This window comes from Bombina bombina, chromosome 4 (assembly GCF_027579735.1).
Source record: "Bombina bombina isolate aBomBom1 chromosome 4, aBomBom1.pri, whole genome shotgun sequence".
Lineage (NCBI taxonomy): Eukaryota > Metazoa > Chordata > Amphibia > Anura > Bombinatoridae > Bombina > Bombina bombina.
In genome coordinates, this window is record NC_069502.1 from 197469647 (window position 1) to 197486862 (window position 17216).

The following is a 17216-nucleotide window of genomic DNA, read 5'->3' on the forward strand; positions in this document are numbered from 1 at the left end:
AGTTCATGTGTACCTTATATATAACATTGTGCTCACTCCCGTGGAGTTATTTATGAGCTAGCACTGATTGGGTAAAATGTAAGTCTGTTAAAAGGACAGTCTGCAGAGGCTTAAATACAACGTAATCACAGGGGTAAAAAGTGTATTAATGTAGATGTTAGTTATGCAAAACTGGGGAATGGGTAATAAACATTAAATACTAAACATTTTCAAGTAGACTGTCCCTTTAAACTTTAATATTGTAGAAATAAAAGAAAGCAAAGAGCACATCTGTGTCATTGGTATATATTTACTAGTAAAAGAGAAAGGGTAAACCAGCTCTATAATAAAAAGACTTCTGTTTAGTATATCTATAATGGGAATGTAAAGTATGAGTACTCCAAATTTGTTCACTTAAAGGCAGCAGTAAGAATAAAGACTGTGACACACTGCAAGCGGAGCGGTGCGCAGCGTGTAGATGCAGCTGTGCGCGCTCAGTGTGTCCTGTCTTTTCATCTCTGAGCACTCTGCTGCATCAGGTCGCGTAGCTGAGTGCTCAGAGATGAAATAATTGAACTTTAAAAGCGATGCGACGCGGTGCGAAGCAGCTGCATGGCCTCGCGCCGCATCGCTTGCAGTGTGTCACAGCCTTAAGTTTCTGAGTTGTATGCTCAAGGGATATTTAGATGGATAACAATAGCTATTAAGTGATGTACCTCTTTATGTAGATGGCGTTATAAGGGATAAACCCTCATATTAGAAATATAGACAATCGCTGTATAAAGATAAGGGATTAGCACGTAGAAATTAGGCAAACCCAGTATTTAACAGTATTTTGAAGAGTTTATATAAGATATACCTTAAAGCCATCAAATTCACTTATGGTCCTTGGCTGCTGGCTGTGAGCCAGTCTAAAGATATAATAAAACAAAAAAAAAAAGTGGGGTTCAAGAGAAGGAACACAGTTTATACAGTAAAAATTGCTATTTTGGCTATGTCAGGATTGTGAAATCAAGTTGAAAGAACCATGCCCAAATCTTGGTTGTTAATATGATGAATATAAAATTATAGTATATCTATAAAGGAGCAACTGACAAAACCAGCTATAACAAAGTTTAAGAGGGGCATAACTAGAAAATAATATATGGCTCAAAGGAGCTTATCCTTAAAAAGAAAAAAACTTTCAGTGATCTGAGAGAACTTTTACAAACTGTCAATAGTCATAAGCACAATTTGAGAGTTAACAATAATAAACAGCAAACACTTTCATATTAGCCTTCTCCAGCTTGAAGCATTCCCATTATGTATACATGGGAGCCCACATATACCATGTAAGCATTGAATAACATAATTAGGACATGTTGAAAAGTTTCAAGTGGGGCTTCGTTAGGATTAAAGTGAATGTAAAGTTTGCGGAATGAGTTCCGGCATCCTCCAATCACGGCATCATTGGCTAAAGCAACGCGACGGGCGGGGGAAGCGTTTGAGCGGCTTTCACGAAGAAAAGGTAAGTATTTTAACAAAACCAGTGAAATGGAAATTTTGATGAATAAAAGTGCCCCTGTTTTTAATAGGATTATTAAAAACCGGGCACTGGTTCATCAAAATTTACATTACCTTTAAGTGTCAAAACTGTTATCTTTATAGGAAGCTCAGAAAAATTACCTGACAGCAACTGGAGAGCAAAAAAAATGTTTCAATAACTGATTTTGTCATACATGCAGTCCTTTACACCAGCCTGTGTGATTGTATCAACGTAAGCCCAGTAATCATTTTCTTGGGAGCGTAAAATGGAGCCCCTGCCATGACACAGTGTATATCTGCAAATAGGGCGAAAAGAAGAAGAGAAAAAAGGGGAAATATTCAAAAATAGGGGAATATCTGCACAGCTTCTCTGCTTGCCCTTTGCAATATTGGCGGTATATTTTGCGCTCCCGCTCGCCCGTTAACTTAAAGGCTTTTTGTGCGTGTCGGGTTATTCTTGTATTACAAGGTGAAAGTAAAAATTTAGCAGGAGGGCTAAAATCCAACGGGTACAAAAAGTTGAACTTCCAATATGACGACCGCCTTAACCTATTCTCCGATAGACTTCAATGGAGCATGATAACTGGAAAATAAAACTAACACCTATGCTCGCATGCTAACCCAACCGCGTTTATTCAAGAGCGCTAAACCCGACATAAAGTATCAATATTTCACATTCCAGTGATCTTCACATAGAAGAATATGTTCTTTTTATTCTTAAATAAATATTTCTATATATTTCTGATGATTTTTTTTTTTGGTAAAATATAAATATTCCCAAATAGCAGATGCACTGGGTCTTAATCACATTAACTCTTTATTTCAAGTAAGTAACGTTTCGGGGTTACACCCATCTTTTTTCTTTCAGAATTCAGATAGAGAATTCAAATTTACACAACATTCTCATTTACTTCTATTATCTAATTTGTTTCAATCTTTAGATATCCTTTGTTGAAGAAATATCAATGCGCATAGGTGAGCCAATCACACAAGGCATCTATGTGCAGCCACCAATAAGCAGCTACTGAACCTATCTAGATATGCTTTTCAGCAAAGGATATCAAGATAATGAAGCAAATTAGATAATAGAAGTAAATTAGAAAGTTGTGTAAAATTGCATACTCTTTCTGAATGATGAAAGAAAAAAATTGGGTTTCATGTCCCTTTAAGAAATATGTGCTTACACTCTTACCTTATTTATTTATAGCTTATCACCATTGCATCCTCTCAATGCCGCTGTCTGTGGCGTCCCGGAAGCTCATGACTTCATAAAGTGCCCGCCAACACTTAACCTGGCATCACTTTGCTGGTTGCCATAGCCTCTCTCTCTTTCTCTGGTATTCATCAAATATAGTGCTCGTTTGATCCGGAGCCATGAGTCCATTTATACTGTGGAGAGGTTGGGCTCCTGTAGGTGCATTTAACTTTGTGCTTAACGGATTAGGTTGCTGTATGTCATAGTCTGATATTGATCTCTCAATCAGTGAAAGTAGTAAAGTCTCCAGCCTTGAATATAGCGAATCAAGTCTGTTCAGTGAGGTCTCACCCTGCATATTCTTCATTGTAAGTGACTTTATATGTAGATAGTAAGAGCAGTGTAAATATTTAGTAGTCTTAGGGGCCTATTTATAAAGCTGTCAACCGCAAATGCACTGGAATTCCGCAGCGTAATTGTGGAGACCTTGATTCTCCATATTTATCAAAGCCTACAGACCGGCAAAAGTAGAATTTTGTGACGTAACATACGATCCGCCGGTCTCAGTCCAACACAGATCGATGCTTACGTCATTACAGATGTTCCGAATGCAAATTCGGCACTATCTGACTAATTTTGGAAGTCAACAAATATCCACCAGGTACGCTCGCCACTATTCCGGCCCAGCGTACCTGGTTTTCAATCCGCCCCCCTCATGTTCGCTGCTGCCCGATATCCCATTTATTCCTATGGGAGAATAAAGTTATGTTTACACCTAACACCCTAACATGTACCCTGAGTATAAACACCCCTAATCTGTCGCCCCCTACACCTCCACCACCTACTTTATACTTATTAACCCCTAAACCGCCGCTCCCGAACCCCGCCGCAACAAAATAAACTTATTAACCCCTAATTATGTTATTAACCCCTAATCTGCCACCCCCTACACTGCCGCCACCTACATTACATTTATTAAGCCCTAATCTGCCGCCCCCAACGTCGCCGCCACTATTCTAAATGTATTAACCCCTAACCCTAACACCCCCTAACAGAAATATTATTTAAATAAATCTAAATAAAACCTTCAATTATTATCTAAATTAATCCTATTTAAAACTAAATATCTATAAAATAAACCCTAAGCTAGCTACAATATAACTAATAGTTACATTGTAGCTAGCTTAGGGTTTATTTTTATTTTACAGGCAAGTTCGTCTTTATTTTAACTACGTAGAATAGTTACTAAATAGTTATTTACTATTTAATAACTACCTAGCTAAAATAGATACAAAAGTACATGTAAAATAAAACCTAACCTAAGTTACAATTACACCTAACACTACACTATAATTAAATTATTCCCCTAAAGTAAATACAATTCAATTAAATTATCTAAAGTACAAAAAAAAACAAACACTAAATTACAGAAAATAATAAAATAATTACAAGATTTTTAAACTAATTATACCTAATCTAATAGCCTTATCAAAATAAAAAAAGCCCCCCCAAAATAAAAAAAACCCTAGCCTAAACTAAACTACCAATAGCCCTTAAAAGGGCCTTTTGCGGGGCATTGCCCCAAAGTAATCAGCTCTTTTACCTGTAAAAAAAAATACAAACAACCTCCCCAACAGTAAAACCCACCACCCACACAACCAACCCCCAAGAAAAATACTAACTAAAAAAACCTAAGCTCCCCATTGCCCTGAAAAGGGCATTTGGATGGGCATTGCCCTTAAAAAAGCAATTAGCACTTTTGCAGGCCCAAAGCCCTAACCTAAAAATAAAACCCACCCAATACACCCTTAAAAAAAACCTAACACTTGTTGGAAGCCCATATCTCAGTCATCCCAAAGCCCAGAAAACAACCAGAATCCCCTGCCAATTTGCGCCCTATATCATTACTGAACGTAGACATTAAACTAAAAAATCATAGCAGTCAGACTCAATAGATTTCTGCCCCAGCTCATACACCCAAATTAGTAGGATTTGTGCCCCTTAGAGAAGCACGAGACAATACCATCAAGGTATTAAATCTATTGGAATATTCCCAAACCCATAACATCCCCTCTATTTTTACATGGGATACAAATAGGAGACATACAATACAAAACATCATTATATGCTGACGATGTCCTCTTTACAATAACTCTCCCGCATTTGACTATCCCTACATTAATGTTAGAAATAGAAACATACAGCACCCTGTCGAACTTTAAAGTGAATACATCTAAGTCGGAATTTCTGGGCGTTGCAATTAACGCCGAGATGAACAGTCAGATAACCACGTTATATCAGTTCACCCAACAACACAACTCATTGAAATATCTAGGGATACAGATTGCAAAATCGCTGGGTGCACTGTTTACGCTGAACTACCAAAAACTCCTAAAAACCATACAAGCAGACCTGGATGTCTGGCAAAATAAACATCTTTCCTGGTTAGTTAGGATACAAGCCTATAAAATGAGCATACTTCCCCGCTTTCTTTCTTTATTCCAGACAGTGCCTATCCACGTACCCACACATTATATCTGTGCAGCACAAAAACTAGCAAACACATTCATCTGGGCACAAAAACGAAGCAGAATAGCTAAATCTACGCTGTATAGAAATCGGAATAGAGGCGGACTCGGAGTTCCTAACCTTGATTTTTATAAACAAGTGCCACAATTAATTAGAATTGTGGACTGGTGTAAAAATGCACATAGTAAAGAATGGGTAAAATTAGAACACGACCTGGCCGATACGAAAAGCTTAGGGGCTGTTTGCTGGACACGTAAACAATACAGGACCACCCTTTCATACACTCCTACATTAATTAGAGACACTTTGGTGACTTGGGACACTCTAACTGGGGTTCGGCACGGTATCTCTACAATACCTTCACCACTCACTCCCCTGTTACATAATAGGGAATTTCCCTCTCACCAACACATCTGGACAGACAACCTGTATAGTATTACAACAGGCTTACCATGCCATTCTGTACTGGAGCAAGGGGCATTGTTAACAAAGGCATCATTAGTAGATAAACCTATCCCATACTTTCATAGATGGTTTGACTATCTCCAAATGTCTCACTTTATAATGCAGAATAAATATAAACAAAACCTAGTCTGAAGTTTAAATCCTTTTGAACTTCTATGTTGGTCTACTCATCCTATGAAGGGTTCACTTTCGGCAGTATATAAAATCTTAATAGACACTCATTCTAGAATACTCCCCTCATATACTAAGGTCTGGGAATCAGAATTAGGCTTTGATATTACGCCTGAGACTTGGAACATGATCTTTCAGCAAATGAGTAAATCGCCATCATCAATGAGTATAACAGAGACCTACATGAAACTGCTGGGGCGATGATTAGCCAAAATTTACAAACAATCGGACCCATCGTGCTGGAGAGCTTGCAAACAGATTGGTACACTATACCACATATGGCGGGATTGTCCCATATTACAACCTTTTTGGCAAAATGTACATACAGAAATTCAAACTGTCCTTTCACACAAGATCCCATCCTAGGATTAAGAGCAAGTACAAGTCAACACTACTGTATATCATGCTCAGTAGCGCTAAACAACTCATACCAAGGTTATGAAAACAACAATCGTTTCCCACAAAGGAAAACTGGATGGAGACAGAATGTAACTTTTCTCCTGTTTTTGGAAAAATACCATTACCAAAAAACTGATAGATTAGATTTTTACTGTGCTATGATTCTTTATTGGGAGACATACATTCATGCAATAAACAATCTACCTCACCAAACACAAACCTCACCACAAAATGTACCTCGCTAGACCTTAAGACCTTTAGATATGTACTATTTGTACTAGTTTATAGTGACGAGACGCTAATTTGCAGCTCAGACTGATATTACTGTTAATTTAGATACAATCCGTAGCTATGATACATACCGAAGTTATGATGTTAATTTTTTCTTGTTGTTGTTTCTATGGTTTTGAAACAAAAAAAAAATAAAAACCCACAAGCATACTGGACTTTGCACCATTTAAAAGACAATGGGTCAGTTGTTACCTAGATAAATCTCCATCCTGGATCCTTACTGTCTTTAGATTAAAAATAATGTATTGTATAATTTTTTTATTTTATATCAATAAAGCTTGTTGGAAAACGAAAACAACAACAAAAAAAAAAACAACTAACACTAACCCAGACGGCATCTTCTATCTTCATCCATCCGGCGCGGAGCGGGTCCATCTTCAAGACATCCACACGGAGCATCCTCCTCGGCCGATGACTACCCGACGAATGAAGGTTCCTTTAAGTGACGTCATCCAAGATGTCGTCCCTTAGATTCTGATTGGCTGATAGAATTCTATCAGCCAATCGGAATTAAGGTAGAAAAAATCCTATTGACTGATGCAATCAGCCAATAGGATTGAGCTTGCATTCTATTGGCTGTTCCAATCAGCCAATAGAATGCAAGCTCAATCCTATTGGCTGATTGGATCAGCCAATAGGATTGAACTTCAATCCTATTGGCTGATTGCATCAGCCAATAGGATTTTTTCTACCTTAATTCCGATTGGCTGAGCCAATAGAATGCAAGCTCAATCCTATTGGCTGATTGCATCAGCCAATAGGATTTTTTCTACCTTAATTCCGATTGGCTGAGCCAATAGAATGCAAGCTCAATCCTATTGGCTGATTGGATCAGCCAATAGGATTGAACTTCAATCCTATTGGCTGATTGCATCAGCCAATAGGATTTTTTCTACCTTAATTCCGATTGGCTGATAGAATTCTATCAGCCAATCGGAATCTAAAGGACGCTATCTTGGGTGACGTCACTTAAAGGAACCGTCATTTAGTAAGAAGACTTTGTTGGAATAGGATGCTCCGCGCCGGATGTCTTGAAGATGGACCCGCTCCGCACCGGATGGATGAAGATAGAAATGCCGTCTGGATGAAGACTTCTGCCGTCTGGAGGACCACTTCTGCCCGGCTTGGATGAAGACTTCTGCCCGGCTTGGATGAAGACGTTTCCCGGTAAGTCGATCTTCAGGGGGTTAGTGTTAGGTTTTTTAAGGGTGTATTGGTTGGGTTTTATTTTTAGGTTAGGGCTTTGGGCCTGCAAAAGAGCTAACTGCCCTTTTAAGGGCAATGCCCATCCAAATGCCCTTTTCAGGGCAATGGGGAGTTTAGTTTTTTTTAGTTAGTATTTTTTTGGGGGGGTTGGTTGTGTGGGTGGTGGGTTTTATTATTGGGGGGATTGTTTGTATTTTTTTTTTACAGGTAAAAGAGCTGATTACTTTGGGGCAATGCCCCGCAAAAGGCCCTTTTAAGGGCTATTGGTAGTTTAGTTTAGGCTAGGGTTTTTTTTTTTATTTTGGGGGGATTTTTTAATTTTGATAGGGCTATTAGATTAGGTGTAATTATTTTAAATTTATGTAATTTGTTTATTATTTTCTGTAATTTAGTGTTGGTTTTTTTTTGTACTTTAGATAATTGTATATAATTTAGTTAATTGTTTTTAATTTATTTAATTGTATTTAATTGTAGTGTAGTGTTAGGTGTAATTGTAACTTAGGTTAGGTTTTATTTTACAGGTACTTTTGTATTTATTTTAGCTAGTTAGTTATTAAATAATTAACAGTTAATAATAATTAAGTAAATAATTAATAGTTAATAACTATTTAATAACAATTCTACCTAGTTAAAATAAATACAAACTTGCCTGTAAAATAAAAATAAACCTTAAGCTAGATACAATGTAACTATTAGTTATATTGTAGCTATTTTAGGGTTTATTTTATAGGTAAGTATTTAGTTTTAAATAGGAATAATGTAGTTAATGATAGTAATTTTATTTATATTTGTTTAAATTAGATTTAAGTTAGGGGGTGTTAGGGTTCTACTTAGGTTTAGGGGTTAATAAATTTAATATAGTGGCGGCGACATTGGGGACGGCAGATTAGGGGTTAATAAGTGTTATGTAGGTGGCGGCGGTGTAGGGGGTGGCAGATTAGGGGTTAATAAGTATAATGTAGGTGGCGGTGGGCTCCGGGAGCGGCGGTTTAGGGGTTAATAACTTTATTTCGTTGCGGCGGAGTCCGGGAGCGGTGGTATAGGGTTAAAACAGTGTAGTATAGTGTGGGTGTTTAGTAACAGTATACCAATAAAGCTGGGAAAAAGCCGAAGAGCAGCGAGATTGATGACTGTTAGTTAACAACAGTCCGCTGCTCATCGCCCCGTACTTGGTGCGCAGCTTTTTGACAGCTTTTTTGGTAACTTTGGAGAACGTATTCAGGTCCGCGGCAGCGATGTTAGGCGATCTTAGGCGAGCGTATTGGTGCCGGCGAATGCAATTAAGTTGACAGGTTGATAAATAGGGTCCTTAGGCCCAGTTTGTCTGATCCTTTGTGAATCATGAAATCTGCAAAGAAAGTTAAAGTAGTGTCCCATTATGTTAATAATAGTAGTGGTTGTTATTGAGATGCTGTGAGTAATATCCGACAACCAGCGGGTTATTAGGTTTTCATCATGGGCTGCATGAATATGCGTCCTCTGTGGATTACAGCTTGGACACACCCTGCAGCTCCTCAGTGTTTTAACCTCAGTGAAACAACACACTTTTTGGTAACTTAAATGAATAGTTTTCTCCCACAACACAAGATCACCAAACTCATTCAGGTCACCTACAGGTTACTATCAACAAATTTTACCTGACTTCTATATACATATTGTTATTTTGGCAAAATGGCACCTCCGATCTATTCCTCTTTTCTTTATACAGAAAAAGATAGTCAGAACTGGGCTCATACCATCATTTATTGAAGAAATGGGAATAATCTATTTTGGGTTACATTTTTCTCCTTTTTTCTATAGTTTTGCAGGCATTTGATCTTTTCGGAAACAGGACATGTTGACTGGAAGTTAATGTTCTTTACACTTCAGAAATTCTATCCAAAAAGGGAACAGTATGGGGATACTTTGCATTTCTGTAGGCACTGCAGCATCCTGTTCTGGAAGGTAAGGATTTGTTGTTGGTTTATGAATACTTAGTACAGTATCATTTTACATTTTGCTATGATCTTGGAGACTTGTTATTATGTTTGCTGTTAGATAATTGATGATATGGTGTACCTAAAAGTGAGTTTTGGTGAAGTCATGGTACACTAACCCCTATCCCCAGAACATTGTATAACAGTAGTGGACACTTAGGTGGGGGATTTAGAAATGCTGCTTGTCCATCTCTATTATGTGTGAAATATTTTGAACGTCTTTTATATATATATATATATATATATATGGTTTAACAACCAATAGGGATGGAGAAGATAGAGGTAAGTAATTCAGTATTTTGACATCCTCTTTATTGCGCTCATTTTATCCTCATTGCTGTACACTTTGAGGTGAGGGATAGAAATTCTGAAAGTCTATTAAAGCCCAATTAGGATTGTTGATTAAACCTATACATCTTTAAACCCTGGCTAATAGGCCTTTAAGAATGTTTCATTATGGATCATTAATATTAATTTATTTTAAACCCTACTAGACAATGTAAAAGTCTAGTAAAATGAGTTAAGCATAGGGTGGTATTTAATACATTCACCAACATTACTATTTTGAGAGCTGAGTTTGTATATTTATGCCCAGCGAAATCAGAAATGGGGTTGGTAACGTGAGTAGTTGATATGGCATTGATGATTCTTCACCTGATCAGATTATAAATAATTGTAAACTCTTTCACTGTAGCTAAACTGTGAATTGCAAGGCCACAGAGTCATTTAGTAGCTCCACCATATATAGTCATACTTTTTTTTTTATCAGAGTAATTTATATTTCCTTCATTTTAGATACTGCAGCTTCATGATGTCTGTTCTTTTTTTTATGGTCAGGAAACTACTAACCTTGAATCTCGCTTTTCATAGTAATGGAACGCAGGAGCCAGTCACCTGACACATTTGATACCAGATGTTTCAATACATTTCTGCTTATTTTTGCATTTGCCAATTATAGTTTTGCTAGAATGGAAAAGAAAATGTGTGTGTGTGTGTGTATATATATATATATATATATATATATATATATATATATATATATATATATAGGTGTGTGTGTGTGTAATTATATTTTAAAATGTAATATAAATATATATATATATATGTATGATATAAAAAGTCTACACACCCCTGTTAAAATGCCAGGTTTCTGTGATGTAAAAAAACGAGACAAAGATAAATCCTTTCAGAACTTTTTCCACCTTTAAAGGGACAGTTTACTCAACTCAAAAAATGTCTCCCCTTAAATTTGTTCCCAATGATCCACGTTACCTGCTGGAGTGTATTAAATTGTTTACAAGTATTTCCATTAACCTTATATTGGCATTTGAATTAGTTTATTTAGCCTGTGGTATCCCCACCCATCCTGAAAGTTTTTGGCCACGAGGCCAAGCTGTGTTAACACAGCCAGTAGAAGACATTACACTGCCAGTGGGTTATAGAAGAGATAAGGTAATAAAATGTTAATTTTCCATTGTTTATGGACAGATATAAGATAAAGAAGCAGGTATATGTACACAATGTGATAAAGTAATGAGATCTGATTATACCTACAAGCTCAACCCATTTTATTAGGTTGTGGCTTCAAAACACAAAATCAGCTCATTCATATACACAAATAAGCCTTAAAAAAGCAAATCTCATAATTTTATACTCTGCAGCTGGTAAAAAAAGTAATTGGAAACACATTAAGGGAAAAACCATTTTATAGTATACTGTTCCTTTAATGTGACCTATAAACTGTACAACTTGATTGAAAAACAAACTGAAACTTCTAGGTGGAGGGAAGTAAAAATAGAAAACTAAAATAATATGGTTGCTTAAAGGGACCTATAACACTTTCTAAAAATTGTTTAAGCTAACTTATATTTACTAATAATAACAAAGTAATCATGAATCCCTATTCTTGCAGCTCAGTTTACCCCAAACAGTTCAGTAAAAGTGTCTTTAATTAGACTGCTGATCTGCCGCTTGGTGATGCTATGTATGCCACCATATTGCCACACGGGCACAGCAGTCACGTGATTATGCATGGCAGATAATGTTATTAAGTTTAGAGAAGGATTGTCAGAATGCTCTCTCACAGTGGTGCTAAGTGAGTGCTGTAATTAGCTGTATGAACACTTTTCATACGTGCCTCTTATTTATATAAATAAATATTCTGTTGTGCATGCATTTTATTAATTTTAAAGAACTCAAAACTTTTTCTAAGCTAGAAGAAATACGTGTGACTGCACTATTGAGAGGAACTGTTGTTTTAGTTAATAGCAACAGCTGATGCTACACGGAGGGGAAAGGAATGAGCTGAAGATACACGGAGGGGGGAGGAAGGAGGCGGGAGTGGCATGCTCCGTGGGAAGAAGAGAGCTGAATAATGCTGCAATTACATTTATTAGAAGATTTATGCACAAGTGCAAGAAGTGCAGAGGGCTTCCAAAGCATCAGAGGGATCTCATTGTTAAAAGGTATCTGTCAGGAGAATGGTACAAAAGAATTTCCAAGGCATTAGATATACCATGGAACACAGTGAAGACAGTCATCATCAAGTGAAGAAAATATGGTGCAACAGTGACATTACCAAGAACTGGATGTCCCTCCAAAATTGATGAAAAGACGAGAAGAAAACTGGTCTGGGAGGCTGCCAAGAGGCCTACAGCAACATTAAAGGAGCTGCAGGAATATCTGGCAAGTACTAGCTGTGTGGTGCATGTGACAACAATCGTCCCCATGTACTTCATATGTCTGGGCTATGGGGTAATGTGGTAAGACGGAAGCCTTTTCTTACAAAAAAAACAAAAACATCCAATGCCAGCTAAATTTTGCAAAAACACATCTGAAGTCTCCCAAAAGCATGTCACAAAAGGTGTTCTGGTTTGATGAAACCAAGATTAAACTTTTTGGCCATAATTCCAAAAGATATGTTCAGTGCAAAAACAACACTGCATATAACCAAAATAACACCATACCCACAGTGAAGCATTTTGGTGGCAGCATCATGCTTTTGGGTCTGTTTCTTCAGCTGGAACTGGGGCCTTAGTCAAGGTAGAGGGAATTATGAACAGTTCCAAATACCAGACAATATTGGCACAAAACCTTCAGGCTTCTGCTAGAAAGCTGAACATTAAGAAGAACTTCATCTTTCAGCATAACAACGCCCCAAAGCATACATCCAAATCAACAAAGGAATGGCTTCACCAAAAGAAGATTAAAGTTTTGTAATGGCCCAGTCAGAGCCCAGACTTGAATCCAATCGAAAATCTGTGGGGTGATCTTAAGTGGACTGTGCACAAGAGATGCCCTCACAATCTGACCGATTTGGAGTGTTTTTGCAAAGAAGAGTGGGCAAATCTTGCCAAGTCAAGATGTGCCATGCTGATAGACTCATACCCAAAATAACTGATTGCTGTAATAAAATCAAAGGGTGCTTCAACAAAGTATTAGTTTATGCAACCATATTATTTTAGTTTTTTATTTCTACTTCCCTCCACCTAAAAGATTTTAGTTTGTTTTGCAATCAAGTTATACAGTTTATAGGTCAAATTAAAGGTGGAAAAAGTTCTGAAATGATTTATCTTTGTCTCATTTTTTTTTTACATCACAGAAACATTACATTTTAACAGGGGTGTGTAGACTTTTTATATCCACTGTATATACACACATTTTTATTTTTTTATGTATTAATTTATATATAATTTATATAATTTAGTACTACTGATATCCTGTGTGTGAGCCATGCTCTGTGTCACTTTTATTAGTATTGTGCTGCTACGTGTCTTGGATGATAACTTGTTTTTAAAACATAGGGCAGTTAAAAAGGGCTGACATTTTCTGTCCTGCTATTTAAATATGTTCTCCTAGTTTTTCTCACACTTGCTGTTGTACCTTTATTCTCCTTTCCGAAGGATTACCAACTTGCGCTCTTGTTTAAGGTATTTTATGCATGCTCTCATTGTGTTTTATTTTTGCTTTAATCCATTACTAATAGAATTTATTGTTACTGAACACTAATGTTTTTTGGTGTATGTGCACATCTAAACATGGCAAGTATTTCCATTATGTGGTTTACATACAAAAGCTCATCAACAACATGCATTTTTACGTTCTTTACTGTTTACAAATACAGTAATGTTCATTGTAGATTTTGCATTAAACACTAATATTATGGCATGTATTTTGAGTGTATAAATGTATCATGTGCATGATAAGTGAATACCACAAAAGAATTGTATGAAACTCCTTTCCATGGTGCAACGTTTTGTACACAACAAATATTTCCTAATAATTGATAAAAAAAATTTAAACTTTAAGAAAAATTATATAATATTAATTATACATAATACGATAATATGTATATTCCTAAAACTTGATCAAAGTTTTAAATTTAAGAAGAAAAATATATAGCTGTACAATATAATAATATGTAATAGATAGATGAAAGATGGACAAACGGCTGAAAATGTTTTACTAGACCACTAACCCTGAACAAGTAATACAAATTTGCTTTTTACCGTATTTTCAATTGAAGAAATTAGTAACTTTCCTTCTAAATACAGGGAGAGCCCACAGCTGCATTCATTACTTTTGGGAAATACAGAACATGGCCACCAAGAGGAGGCAAAGACACCCCAGCCAAAGGCTTAAATACCTCCCCCACCTTCCTCATCCCCCAGTCATTCTTTGTCTTTTGTCACAGGAGGTTGGCAGAGAAGTGTCAGAAGATTTTGGTGTAGTTCCTTATGGAGGGTAGTATTCTTCGAGATGGGACTGGAGTTTGAAGTAGTCTTATCAGCCTCTCAGTGAGAGCATTGATGAAAGTTAGAGTCCGCAGATGCAGGAAGAGTCTTTTATGCGAAACCATCCTGACTCGTATTAACAGCTCCATAAGCAATCCGCGTTTGTCAGAGGCGCTGCTACAATCTGTCAAACTTGAAGGACCTTGTTGCTGTTCCACGGCATTGATTCCAGTAAGATCGTTTCAATTTTTACATGCTTATAACGTTAGAAGACAGGGTCTCAGTGGGACTCCTTTATCTATATGGAATCAAGGGTTAATATCTCCAGAGGGGGATTATTGAACAATGGGGGCTTTAATCATGTTTATGTGATTTTGACTGCTTATGTGTAAGTGATGTTTGGGTCTCATAGGCCTTTACGGAACGTACAGGTTATTTTCGAGCTGCGCAGTTTTATGGACTGGCGCACTTTCTTTGCAGGAGGAATCCTGCATGTTGCACCGGGTGCTGTCACGCTTTTGTTTCCCATTTCCGTATTCCTGACTGTGCGACTGCGGAGAGTATCCGTTTTCTCTACCTGTCTGGGTCATAGGAGGTGGTGAGTACCCCAGCCATTGGGAATGTAAGGTGCCAGTTGTTTTTTGAGCATAATCTACTTAGTCAAGGTATGGAGGATTCTGATGTGTTTCCTCTGATTCAGATTTTGATACCTGTGTATATTGTGAAGAGGCCCATGTAACCCAGCCCTCTCAATTATGTTCTGTATGCCGCAATAGAGTGTTCTCATCTTCCCACGTTGGAACATTAGAGACCACTGAGCCATCTGCCTCAGCATCCCGTGAGGTGCAATCCCTAACATCTTTGGCTCCTACACAGGCGGCTGCCCAGCATACCGTTACCCCTTCTCCGGAAGGAGGCCTTTTTCCACCAGAGGTTACTACATGGCCATATCTCTGGCCTTAGCGCATTTACATCTTCCTGCCACGTGCAAGCGTAGACTTAATCTGTGTACTCCTGCCCAAGGTCCGGCATGTAAGAGGACTTTGGTATCCGATCAGTCTTCTGGGGAAGCGGTGTCCTCTGAGCCTTCAGAGGTGCTACCTCTAGGGTCAAAGACCCCGGATACTCTGACAGTGATGAATTTTGCTTTTAAATTTAGAATGGCTCGTCTGCGTGTACTTCTGAGAGAAGTTTTGGCGACGTTGGAGGATCCTAATTCTGATCCGTCAGCAAAATCTCAGTCTGCTGATTCAGATAGCGAACTTGTTTAGACGACTGGAGAGATGGTGATCCTTTTTGTATCGGGATTCCCAGTTCGGAGCTCTCGAGGAATTGTGTCGTATGGCGGGCGGGACCTGTTGGTTTCACTTTCCCTTGGGCTATCTCTTGTGTGCGTTTGCCTCTTTTCTTTCTAATCCGGTTAAGATAAGTTTTTATTTTTTGAGCATGAGATTATGTTGAAACTCTTCTTGGGAAGACTTTTCGCTCTGGGATTCTGGTATTAGCAATTTTCATATCATGATTGATTAAATCTTCCGGTGGAAGTTCTATTTAAAAAAAAAATAAAAAAATAACAAAAACAAGAAGGTGTCTCTGGTTGGGGTGATGTTCCCTTGATATGTCCGAGACTATGTTTAAGCTTCGGAGCTTATATGTTTATTTTCTGTTTTTTATTCTTAGTTTTCTGGCCCTGCTAGAAATTAAGGCCTAGATTTAGAGTTCGGCGGTAGCCGTCAAAACCAGCGTTAGAGGCTCCTAACGCTGGTTTTGGGCGCCCGCTGGTATTTGGAGTCAGTGATTAAAGGGTCTAACGCTCACTTTTCAGCCGCGACTTTTCCATACCGCAGATCCCCCTACGCCATTTGCGTAGCCTATCTTTTCAATGGGATCTTTCTAACGCTGGTATTTAGAGTCGTTTCTGCAGTGAGCGTTAGAGCTCTAACGACAAGATTCCAGCCGCCTGAAAATAGCAGGAGTTAAGAGCTTTCTGGCTAACGCCGGTTTATAAAGCTCTTAACTACTGTACCCTAAAGTACACTAACAGCCATAAACTACCTATGTACCCCTAAACCGAGCTCCCCCCACACCGCCGCCACTCGATTAAAATTTTTAACCCCTAATCTGCCGACCGCCACCTACGTTATACTTATGTACCCCTAATCTGCTGCCCCTAACCCCGCCGACCCCTGTATTATATTTATTCACCCCTAACCTGCCCCCCACAACGTCGCCGACACCTGCCTACACTTATTAACCCCTAATCTGCCGAGCGGACCTGAGCGCTACTATAATAAAGTTATTAACCCCTAATCCGCCTCACTAACCCGATCATAAATAGTATTAACCCCTAATCTGCCCTCCCTAACATCGCCGACACCTACCTTCAATTATTAACCCCTAAACTTCCGATCTGAGCTCACCGCTATTCTAATAAATGGATTAACCCCTAAAGCTAAGTCTAACCCTAACACTAACACCCCCCTAAGTTAAATATAATTTTTATCTAACGAAATTAATTAACTCTTATTAAATAAATTATTCCTATTTAAAGCTAAATACTTACCTGTAAAATAAATCCTAATATAGCTACAATATAAATTATAATTATATTATAGCTATTTTAGGATTAATATTTATTTTACAGGCAACTTTGTAATTATTTTAACCAGGTACAATAGCTATTAAATAGTTAAGAACTATTTAATAGTTACCTAGTTAAAATAATAACAAATTTACCTGTAAAAAAAA

General features: G+C 37.7%; 1 protein-coding gene across 5 annotated transcripts in view; it reads left to right on the forward strand.

Moving 5' to 3' along the window:
* The window catches only part of FBXO25 (F-box protein 25), a 139587-nt gene that overhangs the window by 103054 nt on the left and 19317 nt on the right, over positions 1-17216 (forward strand). For 3 of the 5 annotated variants that reach the window (XM_053709741.1, XM_053709740.1, XM_053709742.1), the window contains exons 9-10: positions 9560-9703; positions 13638-13664. In XM_053709741.1, coding sequence (XP_053565716.1) covers positions 9560-9703; positions 13638-13664 — 171 coding nt within the window. The remainder of the gene's footprint in view (positions 1-9559; positions 9704-13637; positions 13665-17216) is intronic. The other 2 variants (XM_053709743.1, XM_053709744.1) reach the window with 1 other exon arrangement.